This window comes from Petromyzon marinus, chromosome 59 (assembly GCF_048934315.1).
Source record: "Petromyzon marinus isolate PM22_M1 ecotype Great Lakes invasive population chromosome 59, UKy_Petmar_22M1.pri1.0, whole genome shotgun sequence".
Lineage (NCBI taxonomy): Eukaryota > Metazoa > Chordata > Hyperoartia > Petromyzontiformes > Petromyzontidae > Petromyzon > Petromyzon marinus.
The window spans coordinates 10,664,683-10,686,409 of record NC_133725.1 but is presented as its reverse complement, the minus strand read 5'-3'; the positions used below and the strand labels follow the sequence as shown (position 1 = coordinate 10,686,409).

The 21,727-nt window shown below is 50.2% G+C and overlaps 2 protein-coding genes across 2 annotated transcripts in view; both read right to left on the bottom strand.

Annotated features, from left to right (window-relative positions):
* Nucleotides 1-442: 442 nt before the first annotated feature.
* LOC142905844 (dual specificity tyrosine-phosphorylation-regulated kinase 4-like) lies at nt 443-7,492 on the bottom strand. The gene is made up of 4 exons (XM_076053111.1): nt 7,318-7,492; nt 5,809-5,869; nt 5,101-5,218; nt 443-730 (listed from the first exon to the last, which is right to left on the bottom strand). The coding sequence occupies exons 1-4, from the start codon at nt 7,381-7,383 to the stop codon at nt 490-492; spliced, it is 486 nt and encodes a 161-aa protein (XP_075909226.1). The 5' UTR covers nt 7,384-7,492; the 3' UTR covers nt 443-489.
* Nucleotides 7,493-9,508: 2,016 nt separating this feature from the next.
* LOC142905842 (dual specificity tyrosine-phosphorylation-regulated kinase 2-like) overlaps nt 9,509-21,727 on the bottom strand; it is a 64,696-nt gene continuing 52,477 nt past the window's right edge. Inside the window, exon 5 of the mRNA XM_076053110.1 lies at nt 9,509-9,616. Coding sequence (XP_075909225.1) covers nt 9,524-9,616 — 93 coding nt within the window. The 3' untranslated portion in view covers nt 9,509-9,523. The remainder of the gene's footprint in view (nt 9,617-21,727) is intronic.

The window sequence follows — 21,727 nt, the reverse complement described above, 5'->3', positions numbered from 1 at the left end:
CTCATAGAGACCCATACTCATAGAGACCCACCGAGACTCACAGAGACCCATACTCATAGAGACCCACCGAGACTCACAGAGACCCATACTCATAGAGACCCACAGAGACTCACAGCAACCCATACTCATAGAGACCAGCAGAGACCCATACTCATAGAGACTCACAGAGACTCACAGAGACTCATACTCATAGAGACCAGCAGAGACCCATACACACAGAGACCCATACTCATAGAGACCCACAGAGACTCACAGAGACCCATACTCATGGAGACCCATACTCATAGAGACCCACAGAGACTCACAGAGACCCATACTCATAGAGACCCACAGAAACTCACAGAGACCCATACTCACAGAGACCCATACTCTTAGAGACCCATACACATACAGAGACACACAGAGACCCATACACACAGAGACCAATACACACAGAGACTCATAGAGACTCATAGAGACCCACAGAGACCCATACACACAGAGAGAGCCTCACCGTGGCTTCACAGCTCTGGGGAGGGCCCGGCTGGTGGTGGGGAGGGCCCGGCTGGTGGTGGGGAGGGCCCGGCTGGTGGTGGGGAGGGCATGGCTGGTGGTGGGGAGGGCCCGGCTGGTGGTGGGGAGGGCCCGGCTGGTGGTGGGGAGGTCGTCGCTGGGGCTGGCGGTGTCGTCGCTCTGGAGCCAGCCGTGAGCCAGCGCCTGCTCCGGTGTCATGCGGAGTTCCGGATCCCAGCTAGGGTGAGGGGGGGCACGGAGGGGGGTGAGGGGGGGCACGGAGGGGGTTAGGGGGGGGCACGGAGGGGGGGGGGAAGGACAAGAAGGGGGGTGAGGCGGGGTGAGGATATGACGTTCGCTAGACGTACGTCACGTTCCGATCTGATCGTGTCTGTACGTGTGTGTCTGTACGTGTGTGTGTGTACGTGTGTGTGTGTACGTGTGTGTCTGTACGTGTGTGTGTGTGTACGTGTGTGTGTGTACGTGTGTGTCTGTACGTGTGTGTGTACGTGTGTGTGTGTACGTGTGTGTGTACGTGTGTATATGTACGTGTGTGTGTACGTGTGTGTAGGTCCGTCCGGCAAAACAACCCCCTACCTCCTCGTGGTGCCGGACGGGCAACTCTGCCGTGGACAGTGCTGTGGGGGGAGGTCCAATTTCGATTGGCTCCTCCCCTCATGGCATCTGTGTCCACCACAGGGTCTAAACGGGAGCTCTGGACGGGTGCGAGGGGCTGGTAACCCCTCCACCTTCAATTAATTACCACTAAACCGCGAATTAAGTATATAGCTAATAAGCTTGTGCCGGAGGCCCCGGGGGGCCAGGCGTCTATGACGTCTCCTGGCCAAACCCCAATTGGCGGAGCCAGGAGATTGAATATCTACCCTCGGGGCTCCTCCAGAAACAACGAAAAACCACTACGGGTGGCAACGTGGAATGTTCGAACGCTCACTGCGGAGGAGAGGCTGCCACTCCTCTGTCGGGAGCTGGACCGGTACCGCCTGGATCTCTGTGGCATTCAGGAGGTCCGGTGGACCGGTTCTGGCTCCTGCCACCATGATGGGTGGACAGTCCTCTACTCGGGGCAGCAGACTGCCAAACAACAGGATGTGGCTCTTCTGTTGAACAAAAGAACGAAGGGGGCGTGGGAGCGTGGCGGTGAGGTGTGGGAAGCTGTAAGCCCCAGGCTACTTTGGGCTCGCCTTCCCATCAACCGGAGGCGAGGAATGGTGGTCGTGGTTACTTATGCCCCCACCGAAGATGAACATCCGTGAAAGGATGCAGGCAAAGCCAATGAGTCAGATGCCTTCTATGACCTCCTGTCACAGGTGCTGGCTAAAGTGGCCCCTCGGGATAGAGTCATCATGTTGGGTGACTTCAATGGCCGAGTTGGTCATGATGCTGGCACCTGGTCTGGAGTGATTGAAGGGCATGGGCCAGATCAGCTCAATAACAACGGTAGGAGGCTGCTAGATTTTTGTGCAGCCCATGGGCTTGTAATTACCAACACGCTGTTCTGGCATCGGCGCATCCACACAACATCATGGATGCATGCCGGGTCCAAGCAAGAACATCTGCTGGACTACATAGTTACGGACCAGCGGATGCGAGCCCATGTCCTTGACACCAGGATCTACCGTGGAGCTGATCTGCCCTCTGACCATTGACTAGTCATATGTAAGATGCGCCTGCCATTCTTCCACTCTGGTCGTGGGTGTACACCCAGGACCCCATGCCAACCTAAAGTGGCCTGGTCTCAGTTATCTGATGAAAGTTGCAAGCGAGAATTTAATCATCGCTTGCGGCTGGGATTGGCATCGTCCCCGACTCCTCCTGATGTCGAGGGGAAATGGGCGAGGTTTAGGACTGTGACTCATGCAGCTGCAATGGCTGCTTTGGGTACGCGGTCCAGACCTCCCCAGAGACCCTGGCTGACAGAGAAGGTGTTCAGGATGGTTGAGAAAAAACGACAGGCCCACTGTCATCGGCTACAGAATCCCACGTCAGAGAATGAGGACGCTTACCGCAGCCTTCGCTCGGAGGTTCGGAGAGCCGTGAGGCGCTGCAAGGATGGGTGGTGGTCGTGGGTTGCTGAGGAGATGGAGTCTGTCTCCGTGGCCCGTGATCACAAATCTCTATTTAACTCCATCAAAAAAGTAACCTGCAGCGTCACACCTATTACCATCATTAGGGGAAAAAACGGTGATCTAATCTCCAACCCCCAGGAATAGGTTTGCAGATTTGCTGGGCATTTCTGTGAGGTCCTGGGGGAGGGAAAATCCCTCAGCCAGGAAAACATCGTGGCACAAAGTGAGGATGACCCTGCTGAGGCTGCGGTGCCTCAAATATTGGAAGAAGTCACCCCCTGTGAGTGGCTGGCTGAGGTGCCATCTGTTGAGGAAGTACTGAAGGCGATCCGGAGTCTGAGACCAGGAAAGGCAGCGGGCAGAGATGATCTCCCATGCGAAATGCTGAGGGAGGGTGGCGTTTGTGCACAGACTGCCCTATATGACATCATAACAACAGTCTGGACCACTGGACGGGTTCCGCAGGTTTGGAAGGATGCCCTGGTAGTCCCCCTTTTTAAGAAGGGGGACCGCACAGACTGTAACAACTACAGGGGCATCTCACTCCTCAGTGTGCCGGGAAAGGTCCTGGCAAGGATTATTCAGCATCGCCTTGCCAGGCACGCTGAGGAGAGGCTTGCGGAGCCCCAATGTGGTTTCAGGAAAGGGCGGTCCTGCACAGATGCCATATTTTCTGTCCGTCTGCTACAGCAGAGGTGTAGGGAATTCCAACAAGACCTACATCTCTGCTTTATTGACCTGGTCAAGGCCTATGATACCATCAGTAGGCCTGGGCTCTGGGTTGTTCTTCGTGCTTTTGGAGTACCTGACGCTCTGCTCACGATCATTAAGGACCTTCATGATGGTGAGCGGGCCCGGGTAAAACTACGTGGCCGGGAGTCAGAGCCATTACCTGTACACCTTGGGGTGCGACAGGGATGTCCTCTGGCTCCCACATTATTTAACATCTATTTTGACCACGTAGTTCGTGAAGCCTTCAATAGCTGTACCGGGGGAATCTCTATATGGTACAGATATAATGGGAGGCTGATCGATGCCCGGGTGCGGTCAAGGGATGGCTCCGTATTGCTCAACCACGTTATGTATGCTGATGATTGGGTAATAGCTGCTCATTCAGAGGAGGAGTTGGAGACGCTGCTGCTGAGACTGGAGCGTACCACTAAGAGGTGGGGCCTTACCATCAGCCCCACCCAAACTAAGCACCTGCCTGGGTATTGTACCATCGGACACTCCACCCCCACAACTCCCAATCGGTGATGGGGCAGTTGTGGAGCGAGTGGAGAGTTTCCCATACCTGGGCAGTGTGCTTATGACCGGCTCCAGTTTAACAGCAGAGGTCTCACTCCGAATCAGTCGAGCGGCAATATCTTTTAATTGGTTGCGTAACGCTGTGTGGAAGCTACCTGGTCTCTCGCTCCGCACTAAGCTTCAGGTCTTCTCGGCCACCGTCATTCCCTCCCTTCTCTACGCTTGCGAAACGTGGACCCCCCTAATGGAACATCTTTGCCGGTTAGAAACATTTAGGCTGGCCTGCCTACGATCCATCTTGGGTTTAACCAGACTGGATTGTGTGAGGAGCTCACAAATCCTTGAAAGATCTGGGCAAGGTCCCATCGGTGAGCTCCTCCGGCGGGCAAGGCTGCGATGGCTGGGTCATGTAGCCCGCATGCCCAGCCACCGCATGCTGAAACAGCTTTTGTTCAGCCGGATTGAGGGGGCTAAACGGGCACGGCACGGGCTAGAGAAGAGATGGAGTGACGTGGTACAGGAGGACGTGGAGCTGAGTGGACTTGCTGATGACTGGTACCAGCGGTGTCAAGATCGGCCTCTGTGCAGGAGGCTCGTGAAGGACGCTACTGGGCAGTTGGAGGCAGTCGCCCTCCAACAACAACAGAGGGCGGAGGAGCGACGCTCACAACAACGAGCGGAGCGCCGGGTGGCTAAAGCACAGCAGGTTGGCACAGTAGGGGGCACAGGTGGTGCATCAGCCAGTCATCTCAGTCAGTCGACCTGTGGCACCTGGGTCTGCCCCGTGACCTCCTGCCAGCGGGCGGGCGTTCGACACTTCACGTGGCCTCAAGGTGCACATGGCCTGGCACAAGCGTCGTGGTGACATCACTGCCACTTAGTGGCGTGTGAGTGTGTGTACGTGTGTGTACGTGTTCGATTCCCGCTCACAGCCAACACCAGTGACTGCGATTATCTGAACAACCGGTCCTGGTCCTCCCCTCGGTCGACTCAGCCTCAAAAGAGTACCTGGTGCGGTGTGTAAACATCTCCAACCCTGAGACAAAGGCGGCCGGGCGTGGTGCTGGCCACCCACCCCCTCTGTGTGTGCCACAGCACCGGCCTTCATAGATGCTGCTACTCGCTACTACTAACAGCACTTGCCCCTACAGTCTGCTAGAGGCTACACGGGGGATTTTGTCTGTGTGTAGGTGCTGCTACTCGCTACTACTAACAGCACTTGCTCCTACAGCCTGCTAGAGGCTACATGGGGGATCTTTGTCTTTGTTCTTACTGTAGGCAGTTTCTGATAAAGTTCACGAGCTGAGCTCCACATCCCCACAGCACGAAATGCAGGGGAATGCTTCCCGGGTGACGCTTCGTGGCCGGGCAGAGAGGATGGCCGAATCGGTCTGCAGGAGAGCGAGAGAGACAGAGAGAGACACAGATAGACAGAGATAGAGAGATAGAGAGAGATGGATAGAGAGACAGGGAGAGAGACAGAGAGAGACAGAGAGATAGAGAGAGAGGCAGAGAGAGACAGAGACACAGAGAGAGACACATAAAGAGATAAAGAGAGAGACAGGGAGAGAGAGACAGACACACGCACAGTGTCACTAACCACCACGTCAACAACATATCAACTCACCCACCCACACCGACTCCCACCCACCCACTTACTCACCTAACTACCTATCCACTCAACCCACCTACCACCCGACCTATCCACCAACTCACCCACCCACCTACCCACCCACCAACCTATCGACCCACCTATCCATACTTGGGTTGCTTATCAACCCCAACCCAGGTCGTAATTGAGTGGGCCCAAACCCCAACCACCACCTCCTCCCTACCGCTCCCCCCAGGCCCCCCCCACCACCACACCACCACCATCGCCACCACCACATCAACAACACACCACACCACGACACCACCACCACTGAACCACCACCAACACAGCACCACCACCACACCACCACCACACCACCCTTCTACTCACCAAAGAAGTGCTCTTTGTTGCGAGATCTCTCCACCATTTCTTTTGGAGGCATGCCCAGGATCTGCACAACCATTTCAAGACAGCGACAAAGAGAGACACGCTTGTTACACGCATTTTACACGCATGTTACACGCGTGTTACACGCATGTTACACGCGTGTTACACAGAGAGACCCATAGAGATTCAGAGACATATAGAAACATAGGGACTCCTAGAGACCCATACATAGATGCATAGAGACCGACAGAGATTCAGAGACTCACATAGAACCATAGGGACTCACAGAAACCCATACAGAGACCCATAGAGACCCATAGACTTACATAGAACAATAGGGACTCACAGAGACCCATACATAGACCCATAGAGACCCATATACTTATATAGAACAATAAGGACTCACAGAGACCCATACAGAGACCCATAGAGACCCATATACTTACATAGAACAATAGGGACTCACAGAGACCCATACAGAGACCCATAGAGACCCATAGACTTACAAAGAACAAAAGGAACTCACAGAGACCCATACAGAGCACCTTGGAGATCTAGAGACTCATATAGAAGGACAGTGACCTACACAGGGACCCAAGCTACAGCTAAACTATTTTTCTTTAACCAGGTAAGGCGCCCACAGAGCTACGTAGCTATTTCTCATCGGCCGTACGGCAGAAAAAGATCTCTATGTGACATTGTCACATTGAGCATTATGGGTGCGTAGGTGGGTAGATAGGTGGGTAGGTTGGTAGGTGGGTGGGTGAGTGGGTAGGTGGGTAGATAGGTTGGTAGGTGGGTGGGTGTGTCGGTAGGTAGGTGGGTTGGTAGGTGGGTGAGTGGGTCGGTCGGTGGGTTTGGCGAGTCGGTGGGTCACTGGCTGGGTGACTGGCTGAGTAACTGCGTATTTGTCTGGGTGTCTGGCTGGGTGATTGGCTGGGTGACTTACTGGGTGACTGACTGGGTGACTGGTCAGGTGGCTGGCCGGGTGGCTGTGTGTCGGGCTGGGTGACTGGCTGGGTGACTGGCTGGGTGACTGGCTGGGTCACTGGCTGCGTATCTGGCTGGGTGACTGGCTGGGTAACTGGTCAGGTGACTGGCTGGGTAACTGGCCAGGTGACTGGCTGGGTGTCTGGCTGGGTAACTGGCTGGGTGTCTGACTGGGTGTCTGGCAGCGTGACTGGCTGGGTGTCTGGCAGCGTGACTGGCTGGATGACTGGCTGCGTGACTGGCTGGGTGTCTGACTGGGTAACTGGCCAGGTGACTGGCTGGGTGACTAGCTGGGTGTCTAGCTGGGTGTCTGACTGGGTGACTGGCTGCGTGACTGGCTGGGTGTCTGACTGGGTGACTGGCTGGGTGTCTGACTGGGTGGCTGGCTGGGTGTCTGGCTGTGTGGCTGGCTGGGTGTCTGGCTGGGTGACTGGCTGGGTGGATGTCTGCGGGGCCGGTCTGGGCCAAGTCTCCCGCTTGAGGTGTCCCCCCCCCTTTCCCCCAAGGAGGCTCCCCGGTCACCTCGATGCAGCATGCCAGGTGGTCGTCGCGGCCGAAGGAGAGGAAGAGGTCCCTGCCGGTGGCCATCTTGGCGACGGTGCAGCCCAGGGACCACGTGTCCGCGGCGCAGGTGACCGGGTAGCCCAGCAGCACCTCGGGCGCCACGTAGACGAGGGTGCCTCCCACGTGCGAGGCTGTGCGGACGACGGCAAGCGACAGCGGCGGTGATGGTGAATGTGGACTGGGTACGTGCGCGTGTGTGGGGGGCGGTGGTGGGTGGGTGGGTGGGAGGAGAAACCCGCACACAGACACCCACACACCCACACACACACACCCACTCACACACCCACACACCCATAACCACACACAACAACAACCGCCATTCGCCACTAAGTGGTGATGACGTCACCACGACGCTTGTGCCAGGCTATGTGCACCCTGAGGCCACGTGAAGTGTCGAACGCCCGCTGGCAGGAGGTCACGGGGCAGACCCAGGTGCCACGGGTCGACTGACTGAGATGACTGGCTGATGCACCACCTGTGCCCCCTACTGTGCCAACCTGCTGTGCTTTAGCCACCCGGCGCTCCGCTCGCTGTTGTGAGCGTCGCTCCTCCGCCCTCCGTTGTTGTTGGAGGGCGACTGCCTCCAACTGCCCAGTAGCATCCTTCACGAGCCTCCTCCACAGAGGCCGATCTTGACACCGCTGGTACCAGTCATCGGCAAGTCCACTCAGCTCCACGTCCTCCTGTACCACATCACTCCATCTCTTCTCTAGCCCGTGCCGCGCCCGCTTAGCCCCCTCAATCCGGCCAAACAAAAGCTGTTTCGGCATGCGGTGGCTGGGCATGCGGGCTACATGACCCAGCCATCGCAGCCTTGCCTGCCGGAGGAGCTCACCGATGGGACCCTGCCCAGATCTTTCAAGGATTTGTGAGCTCCTCACACAATCCAGTCTGGTTAAACCCAGGATGGATCGTAGGCAGGTCAGCCTAAATGTTTCTAACCGGCGAAGATGTTCCATTAGGGGGGTCCACGTTTCGCAAGCGTAGAGAAGGGAGGGAATGACCGTGGCCGAGAAGACCTGAAGCTTAGTGCGGAGCGACAGACCAGGTAGCTTCCACACAGCGTTACGCAACCGATGAAAAGATATTGCCGCTCGACTGATTCGGAGTGAGACCTCTGCTGTTAAACTGGAGCCAGTCATAAGCACACTGCCCAGGTATGGGAAACTCTCCACTCTCTCCACAACTGCCCCATCACCGATTGGGAGTTGTGGGGGTGGAGTGTCCGATGGTACAAAATACCCAGGCAGGTGCTTAGTTTTGGTGGGGCTGATGGTAAGGCCCCACCTCTTAGTGGCACGCTCCAGTCTCAGCAGCAGCGTCTCCAACTCCTCCTCTGACTGAGCAGCTATTACCAAGTCATCAGCATACATAACGTGGTTGAGCAATAGGGAGCCATCCCTTGACCGCACCCGGGCATCGATTAGCCTCCCATTATATCTGTACCATATGGAGATTCCCCCGGTACAGCTATTGAAGGCTTCACGAACTACGTGGTCAAAATAGATGTTAAATAATGTGGGAGCCAGAGGACATCCCTGTCGCACCCCAAGGTGTACAGGGAATGGCTCTGACTCCCGGCCACGTAGTTTTACCCGGGCCCGCTCACCATCATGAAGGTCCTTAATGATCGTGAGCAGAGGGTCAGGTACTCCAAAAGCACGAAGAACGACCCAGAGCCCAGGCCTACTGATGGTATCATAGGCCTTGACCAGGTCAATAAAGCAGAGATGTAGGTCTTGTTGGAATTCCCTACACCTCTGCTGTAGCAGACGGACAGAAAATATGGCATCTGTGCAGGACCGCCCTTTCCTGAAACCGCATTGGGGCTCCGCAAGCCTCTCCTCAGCGTGCCTGGCAAGGCGATGCTGAATAATCCTTGCCAGGACCTTTCCCGGCACACTGAGGAGTGAGATGCCCCTGTAGTTGTTACAGTCTGTGCGGTCCCCCTTCTTAAAAAGGGGGACCACCAGGGCATCCTTCCAATCCTGCGGAACCCGTCCAGTGGTCCAGACCACACCCACACACCCACACACCCACACACACACACAGACACCCACTACACACACCCACACACCCACACACACAGACACCCACACACACACCCACACACACACCCACACACCCACACACACCCACACACACAAGTGCAGGTGTATGGGGGTCACCACTCACGTGGACGGTCCACAAAGAAGCTGAAGCCAAAGTCGGTGACTCTGGCAACGCGGCTCGCGATGTTTTTCACCAGAATGTTGCCCTGGATGGGGAGCGAGCGGCAGGGAGAGAGAGGATTCACACTCAGCGGGGTCAAGGCGTCGAACACTCTCTAGGACTGTACGTCTATGTACGGTAACTACCTCTACTTATGAACGTTCAGCTTGCGAACTATCAGAGATACGAACCAAACCCAGTCCGTACGCTCCAGTTGCTGCTGTTCAGAACCGAGAGTTCATAAGTTCGATAGATGGCGGTCGTGGCATCTACATCTGCAGAACGTGAAGAACCAGTGGTAATCTACATCTGCTGAATGTGAAGAACCAGTGGCATCTACATCTGCAGAACGTGAATAACCAGTGGCATCTACATCTGCAGAACGTGAAGAACCAGTGGCATCTACATCTACAGAACGTGAAGAACCAGTGGAATCTGCATCTACAGAACGTGAAGGACCAGTGGCATCTACATCTACAGAACGTGAAGAACCAGTGGCATCTACATCTGCAGAACGTAAAGAACCAGTGGAATCTACATCTGCAGACCGTGAAGAACCAGTGGCATCTACATCTGTAGAACGTGAAGAACCAGTGGCATCTACATCTGTAGAACGTGAAGAACCAGTGGCATCTACATCTACAGAACGTGAAGAACCAGTGGCATCTGCGTCTACAGAACGTGAAGGACCAGTGGCATCTACATTTACAGAACGTGAAAAACCAATGGCGTCTAAATCTGCAGAACATGAAGAACCAGTGGCATCTATATCTGTAGAACGTGAAGAACCAGTGGCATCTGTGTCTACAGAACGTGAAGAACCAATGGCGTCTACATCTACAGAACGTGAAGAACCAGTGGCATCTTCTTCTACAGAACGTGAAGGACCAGTGGCATCTACATCTGCAGAACGTGAACAACCAGTGGCATCTACATCTGTAGAACGTGACGAACCAGTGGCATCTACATCTGCAGAACGTGAAGAACCAGTGGCATCTACATCTACATCTACAGAACGTGGAGAACCAGTGGCATCTACATCTACAGAACGTGAAGAACCAGTGACATCTACATCTAAAGAACGTGAAGAACCAGTGGCATCTACGTCTACAGAATGTGAAGGACCAGTGGCATCTACAGAACGCGAAAAACCAGTGACATCTATATCTCCAGAACGTGAAGAACCAGTGGCATCTACATCTGTAGAACTTGACGAACCAGTGACATCAACATCTACAGAACGTGAAGAACCAGTGGCATATTCGTCTAAAGAATGTGAAGGACCAGTGGCATCTACATCTACAGAACGTGAAGAACCAGTGGCATCTACATCTACAGAAAGTGAAGAACCAGTGGCATCTACGTCTACAGAACGTGAAGGACCAGTGGCATCTGCGTCTACAGAATGTGAAGAACCAGTGGCATCTGCGTCTACAGAATGTGAAGAAGCAGTGGCATCTACATCTGTAGAACGTGATGAACCAGTGGCATCTACATCTACGGAACGTGAAGAACCAGTGGCATCTTCATCTACATAACGTGAAGAACCAATGGCATATACATCTGCAGAACGTGAAGAACCAGTGGCATCTACATCTACAGAACGTAAAGAACCAGTGGCATCTTCGTCTACAGAACATGAAGGACCAGTGGCATCTACATCTGCAGAACGTGAAGAACCAGTGGCATCTACATCTTTAGAACGTGACGAACCAGTGGCATCTACATCTAGAGAACGTGAAGAACCAGTGGCATCTACATCTACAGAACGTGAAGAACTAGTGGCATCTACATATGCAGAACGTAAAGAACCAGAGGCATCTACATCTGTATAACGTGACGAACCAGTGGCATCTACATCTGCAAAACGTGAAGAACCAGTGGCATCTACATCTACAGAGCGTGAAGAACCAGTGGCGTCTACATCTACAGAACGTGAAGAACCAGTGACATCTACATTTAAAGAACGTGAAGAACAAGTGGCATCTACGTCTACAGAATGTGAAGGACTAGTAGCATCTACATCTACAGAACGCGAAAAACCAGTGACATCTGTATCTCCAGAACGTGAAGAACCAGTGGCATCTACATCTGTAGAACTTGACGAACCAGTGACATCTACATCTAAAGAACGTGAAGAACCAGTGGCATCTACATCTACAGAATGTGAAGGACCAGTGGCATCTACTTCTACAGAACGCAAAAAACCAGTGACATCTATATCTCTAGAAACGTGAAGAACCAGTGGCATCTACATCTGTAGAACTTGACGAACCAGTGACATCTACATCTACAGAACGTGAAGAACCAGTGGCATATTCGTCTACAGAATGTGAAGGATCAGTGGCATCTACGTCTACAGAACGTGAAAAACCAGTTGCATCTGCGTCTACAGAATGTGAAGAACCAGTGGCATCTGCGTCTACAGAATGTGAAGAACCAGTGGAATCTGCGTCTACAGAATGTAACGAACCAGTGGAATCTACATCTACAGAACGTAAAGAACCAGTGGCATCTTCGTCTACAGAACGTGAAGGACCAGTGGCATCTATATCTGCAGAACGTGAAGAACCAGTGGCATCTACATCTTTAGAACGTGACGAACCAGTGGCATCTACATCTGCAAAACGTGAAGAACCAGTGGTATCTACATCTACAGAACATGAAGGACCAGTGGTATCTACATCTACATAACGTCAAGAACCAGTGGCGTCTACATCTACAAAATGTGAAGAACCAGTGACATCTACATTTAAAGAACGTGAAGAACCAGTGGCATCTACGTCTACAGAATGTGAAGGACCAGTGGCATCTACATCTACAGAACGCGAAAAACCAGTGCCATCTAAATCTCCAGAACGTGAAAAACCAGTGGCATCTACATCTGTAGAACTTGACGAACCAGTGACATCTACATCTGCAGAACGTGAAGAACCAATGGCATATTCCTCTACAGAATGTGAAGGACCAGTGGCATCTACATCTACAGAACGTGAAGAACCAGTGGCATCTACATCTACAGAAAGTGAAGAACCAGTGGCATCTACATCTACAGAAAGTGAAGAACCAGTGGCATCTACGTCTACAGAACGTGAAGGACCAGTGGCATCTGCGTCTACAGAATGTGAAGAACCAGTGGCATCTGCGTCTACAGAATGTAACGAACCAGTGGCTTCTACCTCTACAGAATGTGAAGAAACAGTGGCATCTAAATCTACAGAACGTGAAGAACCAGTGGCATCTACATCTGTAGAACGTGATGAACTAGTGGCATCTACATCTACAGAACGTGAAGAACCAGTGGCATCTTCATCTACATAACGTGAAAAACCAGTGGCATATACATCTGCAGAATGTGAAGAACCAGTGTCATCTACATCTACAGTACGTGAAGAACCAGTGGCATCTTCGTCTACAGAACGTGAAGGACCAGTGGCATCTACATCTGCAGAACGTGAAGAACCAGTGGCATCTACAGAACGTGAAGAACCAGTGGCATCTACTTCTGCAGAACGTGAAGAACCAGTGACATCTACATCTACAGAACGTGAAGAACCAGTGGAATCTGCATCTACAGAACGTGAAGGACCAGTGGCATCTACATCTACAGAACGTGAAGAACCAGTGGCATCTACATCTGCAGAACGTGAAGAACCAGTGGCATCTACATCTGCAGACCGTGAAGAACCAGTGGCATCTACATCTGTAGAACATAAAGAACCAGTGGCATCTACATCTGTAGAACGTGAAGAACCAGTGGCATCTACATCTACAACACGTGAAGAACTAGTGGCATCTGCGTCTACAGAACGTGAAGGACCAGTGGCATCTACATTTACAGAACGTGAAAAACCAATGGCGTCTACATCTGCAGAACATGAAGAACCAGTGGCATCTATATCTGTAGAACGTGAAGAACCAGTGGCATCTGTGTCTACAGAACGTGAAGGACCAGTGGCATCTACATCTGCAGAACGTGAAGAACCAGTGGCATCTACATCTGTAGAACGTGACGAACCGTTGGCATCTACATCTGCAGAACGTGAAGAACCAGTGGCATCTACATCTACATCTACAGAACGTGGAGAACCAGCGGCATCTACATCTGCAGAACGTGAAGAACCAGTGGCATCTACGTCTACAGAATGTGAAGGACCAGTGGCATCTACTTCTACAGAACGCGAAAAACCAGTGACATCTATATCTCCAGAACGTGAAGAACCAGTGGCATTTACATCTGTAGAACTTGACGAACCAGTAACATCTACATCTACAGAAGGTGAAGAAGCAGTGGCATATTCGTCTACAGAATGTGAAGGACCAGTGGCATCTACAGCTACAGAACGTGAAGAACCAGTGGCATCTACATCTACAGAAAGTGAAGAACCAGTGTCATCTACATCTGCAGAACGTGAAGAACCAATGGCATATTCGTCTACAGAATGTGAAGGACCAGTGGCATCTACATCTACAGAACGTGAAGAACCAGTGGCATCTACATCTACAGAAAGTGAAGAACCAGTGACATCTACATCTACAGAAAGTGAGGAACCAGTGGCATCTACATCTACAGAACGCGAAAAACCAGTGACATCTAAATCTCCAGAACGTGAAGAACCAGTGGCATCTACATCTGTAGAACTTGACGAACCAGTGACATCTACATCTGCAGAACGTGAAGAACCAATGGCATATTCCTCTACAGAATGTGAAGGACCAGTGGCATCTACATCTACAGAACGTGAAGAACCAGTGGCATCTACATCTACAGAAAGTGAAGAACCAGTGGCATCTACATCTACAGAAAGTGAAGAACCAGTGGCATCTACGTCTACAGAACGTGAAGGACCAGTGGCATCTGCGTCTACAGAATGTGAAGAACCAGTGGCATCTGCGTCTACAGAATGTAACGAACCAGTGGCTTCTACCTCTACAGAATGTGAAGAAGCAGTGGCATCTAAATCTACAGAACGTGAAGAACCAGTGGCATCTACATCTGTAGAACGTGATGAACTAGTGGCATCTACATCTACAGAACGTGAAGAACCAGTGGCATCTTCATCTACATAACGTGAAAAACCAGTGGCATATACATCTGCAGAATGTGAAGAACCAGTGTCATCTACATCTACAGTACGTGAAGAACCAGTGGCATCTTCGTGTACAGAACGTGAAGGACCAGTGGCATCTACATCTGCAGAACGTGAAGAACCAGTGGCATCTACAGAACGTGAAGAACCAGTGGCATCTACTTCTGCAGAACGTGAAGAACCAGTGACATCTACATCTACAGAACGTGAAGAACCAGTGGAATCTGCATCTACAGAACGTGAAGGACCAGTGGCATCTACATCTACAGAACGTGAAGAACCAGTGGCATCTACATCTGCAGAACGTGAAGAACCAGTGGCATCTACATCTGCAGACCGTGAAGAACCAGTGGCATCTACATCTGTAGAACATAAAGAACCAGTGGCATCTACATCTGTAGAACGTGAAGAACCAGTGGCATCTACATCTACAACACGTGAAGAACTAGTGGCATCTGCGTCTACAGAACGTGAAGGACCAGTGGCATCTACATTTACAGAACGTGAAAAACCAATGGCGTCTACATCTGCAGAACATGAAGAACCAGTGGCATCTATATCTGTAGAACGTGAAGAACCAGTGGCATCTGTGTCTACAGAACGTGAAGGACCAGTGGCATCTACATCTGCAGAACGTGAAGAACCAGTGGCATCTACATCTGTAGAACGTGACGAACCGTTGGCATCTACATCTGCAGAACGTGAAGAACCAGTGGCATCTACATCTACATCTACAGAACGTGGAGAACCAGCGGCATCTACATCTGCAGAACGTGAAGAACCAGTGGCATCTACGTCTACAGAATGTGAAGGACCAGTGGCATCTACTTCTACAGAACGCGAAAAACCAGTGACATCTATATCTCCAGAACGTGAAGAACCAGTGGCATTTACATCTGTAGAACTTGACGAACCAGTAACATCTACATCTACAGAACGTGAAGAAGCAGTGGCATATTCGTCTACAGAATGTGAAGGACCAGTGGCATCTACAGCTACAGAACGTGAAGAACCAGTGGCATCTACATCTACAGAAAGTGAAGAACCAGTGTCATCTACATCTGCAGAACGTGAAGAACCAATGGCATATTCGTCTACAGAATGTGAAGGACCAGTGGCATCTACATCTACAGAACGTGAAGAACCAGTGGCATCTACATCTACAGAAAGTGAAGAACCAGTGACATCTACATCTACAGAAAGTGAAGAACCAGTGGCATCTACATCTACAGAACGCGAAAAACCAGTGACATCTAAATCTCCAGAACGTGAAGAACCAGTGGCATCTACATCTGTAGAACTTGACGAACCAGTGACATCTACATCTGCAGAACGTGAAGAACCAATGGCATATTCCTCTACAGAATGTGAAGGACCAGTGGCATCTACATCTACAGAACGTGAAGAACCAGTGGCATCTACATCTACAGAAAGTGAAGAACCAGTGGCATCTACATCTACAGAAAGTGAAGAACCAGTGGCATCTACGTCTACAGAACGTGAAGGACCAGTGGCATCTGCGTCTACAGAATGTGAAGAACCAGTGGCATCTGCGTCTACAGAATGTAACGAACCAGTGGCTTCTACCTCTACAGAATGTGAAGAAACAGTGGCATCTAAATCTACAGAACGTGAAGAACCAGTGGCATCTACATCTGTAGAACGTGATGAACTAGTGGCATCTACATCTACAGAACGTGAAGAACCAGTGGCATCTTCATCTACATAACGTGAAAAACCAGTGGCATATACATCTGCAGAATGTGAAGAACCAGTGTCATCTACATCTACAGTACGTGAAGAACCAGTGGCATCTTCGTCTACAGAACGTGAAGGACCAGTGGCATCTACATCTGCAGAACGTGAAGAACCAGTGGCATCTACAGAACGTGAAGAACCAGTGGCATCTACTTCTGCAGAACGTGAAGAACCAGTGACATCTACATCTACAGAACGTGAAGAACCAGTGGAATCTGCATCTACAGAACGTGAAGGACCAGTGGCATCTACATCTACAGAACGTGAAAAACCAGTGGCATCTACATCTGCAGAACGTGAAGAACCAGTGGCATCTACATCTGCAGACCGTGAAGAACCAGTGGCATCTACATCTGTAGAACATAAAGAACCAGTGGCATCTACATCTGTAGAACATGAAGAACCAGTGGCATCTACATCTACAACACGTGAAGAACTAGTGGCATCTGCGTCTACAGAACGTGAAGGACCAGTGGCATCTACATTTACAGAACGTGAAAAGCGAATGGCGTCTACATCTGCAGAACATGAAGAACCAGTGGCATCTATATCTGTAGAACGTGAAGAACCAGTGGCATCTGTGTCTACAGAACGTGAAGGACCAGTGGCATCTACATCTGCAGAACGTGAAGAACCAGTGGCATCTACATCTGTAGAACGTGACGAACCGTTGGCATCTACATCTGCAGAACGTGAAGAACCAGTGGCATCTACATCTACATCTACAGAACGTGGAGAACCAGCGGCATCTACATCTGCAGAACGTGAAGAACCAGTGGCATCTACGTCTACAGAATGTGAAGGACCAGTGGCATCTACTTCTACAGAACGCGAAAAACCAGTGACATCTATATCTCCAGAACGTGAAGAACCAGTGGCATTTACATCTGTAGAACTTGACGAACCAGTAACATCTACATCTACAGAACGTGAAGAAGCAGTGGCATATTCGTCTACAGAATGTGAAGGACCAGTGGCATCTACAGCTACAGAACGTGAAGAACCAGTGGCATCTACATCTACAGAAAGTGAAGAACCAGTGTCATCTACATCTGCAGAACGTGAAGAACCAATGGCATATTCGTCTACAGAATGTGAAGGACCAGTGGCATCTACATCTACAGAACGTGAAGAACCAGTGGCATCTACATCTACAGAAAGTGAAGAACCAGTGACATCTACATCTACAGAAAGTGAAGAACCAGTGGCATCTACATCTACAGAACGCGAAAAACCAGTGACATCTAAATCTCCAGAACGTGAAGAACCAGTGGCATCTACATCTGTAGAACTTGACGAACCAGTGACATCTACATCTGCAGAACGTGAAGAACCAATGGCATATTCCTCTACAGAATGTGAAGGACCAGTGGCATCTACATCTACAGAACGTGAAGAACCAGTGGCATCTACATCTACAGAAAGTGAAGAACCAGTGGCATCTACATCTACAGAAAGTGAAGAACCAGTGGCATCTACGTCTACAGAACGTGAAGGACCAGTGGCATCTGCGTCTACAGAATGTGAAGAACCAGTGGCATCTGCGTCTAAAGAATGTAACGAACCAGTGGCTTCTACCTCTACAGAATGTGAAGAAACAGTGGCATCTAAATCTACAGAACGTGAAGAACCAGTGGCATCTACATCTGTAGAACGTGATGAACTAGTGGCATCTACATCTACAGAACGTGAAGAACCAGTGGCATCTTCATCTACAGTACGTGAAGAACCAGTGGCATATACATCTGCAGAATGTGAAGAACCAGTGTCATCTACATCTACAGTACGTGAAGAACCAGTGGCATCTTCGTCTACAGAACGTGAAGGACCAGTGGCATCTACATCTGCAGAACGTGAAGAACCAGTGGCATCTACAGAACGTGAAGAACCAGTGGCATCTACTTCTGCAGAACGTGAAGAACCAGTGACATCTACATCTACAGAACGTGAAGAACCAGTGGAATCTGCATCTACAGAACGTGAAGGACCAGTGGCATCTACATCTACAGAACGTGAAGAACCAGTGGCATCTACATCTGCAGAACGTGAAGAACCAGTGGCATCTACATCTGCAGACCGTGAAGAACCAGTGGCATCTACATCTGTAGAACATAAAGAACCAGTGGCATCTACATCTGTAGAACGTGAAGAACCAGTGGCATCTACATCTACAACACGTGAAGAACTAGTGGCATCTGCGTCTACAGAACGTGAAGGACCAGTGGCATCTACATTTACAGAACGTGAAAAACCAATGGCGTCTACATCTGCAGAACATGAAGAACCAGTGGCATCTATATCTGTAGAACGTGAAGAACCAGTGGCATCTGTGTCTACAGAACGTGAAGGACCAGTGGCATCTACATCTGCAGAACGTGAAGAACCAGTGGCATCTACATCTGTAGAACGTGACGAACCGTTGGCATCTACATCTGCAGAACGTGAAGAACCAGTGGCATCTACATCTACATCTACAGAACGTGGAGAACCAGCGGCATCTACATCTGCAGAACGTGAAGAACCAGTGGCATCTACGTCTACAGAATGTGAAGGACCAGTGGCATCTACTTCTACAGAACGCGAAAAACCAGTGACATCTATATCTCCAGAACGTGAAGAACCAGTAGCATTTACATCTGTAGAACTTGACGAACCAGTAACATCTACATCTACAGAACGTGAAGAAGCAGTGGCATATTCGTCTACAGAATGTGAAGGACCAGTGGCATCTACAGCTACAGAACGTGAAGAACCAGTGGCATCTACATCTACAGAAAGTGAAGAACCAGTGTCATCTACATCTCCAGAACGTGAAGAACCAATGGCATATTCGTCTACAGAATGTGAAGGACCAGTGGCATCTACATCTACAGAACGTGAAGAACCAGTGGCATCTACATCTACAGAAAGTGAAGAACCAGTGACATCTACATCTACAGAAAGTGAAGAACCAGTGGCATCTACATCTACAGAACGCGAAAAACCAGTGACATCTAAATCTCCAGAACGTGAAGAACCAGTGGCATCTACATCTGTAGAACTTGACGAACCAGTGACATCTACATCTGCAGAACGTGAAGAACCAATGGCATATTCCTCTACAGAATGTGAAGGACCAGTGGCATCTACATCTACAGAACGTGAAGAACCAGTGGCATCTACATCTACAGAAAGTGAAGAACCAGTGGCATCTACATCTACAGAAAGTGAAGAACCAGTGGCATCTACGTCTACAGAACGTGAAGGACCAGTGGCATCTGCGTCTACAGAATGTGAAGAACCAGTGGCATCTGCGTCTACAGAATGTAACGAACCAGTGGCTTCTACCTCTACAGAATGTGAAGAAACAGTGGCATCTAAATCTACAGAACGTGAAGAACCAGTGGCATCTACATCTGTAGAACGTGATGAACTAGTGGCATCTACATCTACAGAACGTGAAGAACCAGTGGCATCTTCATCTACATAACGTGAAAAACCAGTGGCATATACATCTGCAGAATGTGAAGAACCAGTGTCATCTACATCTACAGTACGTGAAGAACCAGTGGCATCTTCGTCTACAGAACGTGAAGGACCAGTGGCATCTACATCTGTAGAACATAAAGAACCAGTGGCATCTACATCTGTAGAACGTGAAGAACCAGTGGCATCTACATCTACAACACGTGAAGAACTAGTGGCATCTGCATCTACAGAACGTGAAGGACCAGTGGCATCTACATTTACAGAACGTGAAAAACCAATGGCGTCTACATCTGCAGAACATGAAGAACCAGTGGCATCTATATCTGTAGAACGTGAAGAACCAGTGGCATCTGTGTCTACAGAACGTGAAGGACCAGTGGCATCTACATCTGCAGAACGTGAAGAACCAGTGGCATCTACATCTGTAGAACGTGACGAACCGTTGGCATCTACATCTGCAGAACGTGAAGAACCAGTGGTATCTACATCTACATCTACAGAACGTGGAGAACCAGCGGCATCTACATCTGCAGAACGTGAAGAACCAGTGGCATCTACGTCTACAGAATGTGAAGGACCAGTGGCATCTACTTCTACAGAACGCGAAAAACCAGTGACATCTATATCTCCAGAACGTGAAGAACCAGTGGCATTTACATCTGTAGAACTTGACGAACCAGTAACATCTACATCTACAGAACGTGAAGAAGCAGTGGCATATTCGTCTACAGAATGTGAAGGACCAGTGGCATCTACAGCTACAGAACGTGAAGAACCAGTGGCATCTACATCTACAGAAAGTGAAGAACCAGTGTCATCTACATCTGCAGAACGTGAAGAACCAATGGCATATTCGTCTACAGAATGTGAAGGACCAGTGGCATCTACATCTACAGAACGTGAAGAACCAGTGGCATCTACATCTACAGAAAGTGAAGAACCAGTGACATCTACATCTACAGAAAGTGAAGAACCAGTGGCATCTACATCTACAGAACGCGAAAAACCAGTGACATCTAAATCTCCAGAACGTGAAGAACCAGTGGCATCTACATCTGTAGAACTTGACGAACCAGTGACATCTACATCTGCAGAACGTGAAGAACCAATGGCATATTCCTCTACAGAATGTGAAGGACCAGTGGCATCTACATCTACAGAACGTGAAGAACCAGTGGCATCTACATCTACAGAAAGTGAAGAACCAGTGGCATCTACATCTACAGAAAGTGAAGAACCAGTGGCATCTACGTCTACAGAACGTGAAGGACCAGTGGCATCTGCGTCTACAGAATGTGAAGAACCAGTGGCATCTGCGTCTACAGAATGTAACGAACCAGTGGCTTCTACCTCTACAGAATGTGAAGAAACAGTGGCATCTAAATCCACAGAACGTGAAGAACCAGTGGCATCTACATCTGTAGAACGTGATGAACTAGTGGCATCTACATCTACAGAACGTGAAGAACCAGTGGCATCTTCATCTACATAACGTGAAAAACCAGTGGCATATACATCTGCAGAATGTGAAGAACCAGTGTCATCTACATCTACAGTACGTGAAGAACCAGTGGCATCTTCGTCTACAGAACGTGAAGGACCAGTGGCATCTACATCTGCAGAACGTGAAGAACCAGTGGCATCTACAGAACGTGAAGAACCAGTGGCATCTACTTCTGCAGAACGTGAAGAACCAGTGACATCTACATCTACAGAACGTGAAGAACCAGTGGAATCTGCATCTACAGAACGTGAAGGACCAGTGGCATCTACATCTACAGAACGTGAAGAACCAGTGGCATCTACATCTGCAGAACGTGAAGAACCAGTGGCATCTACAT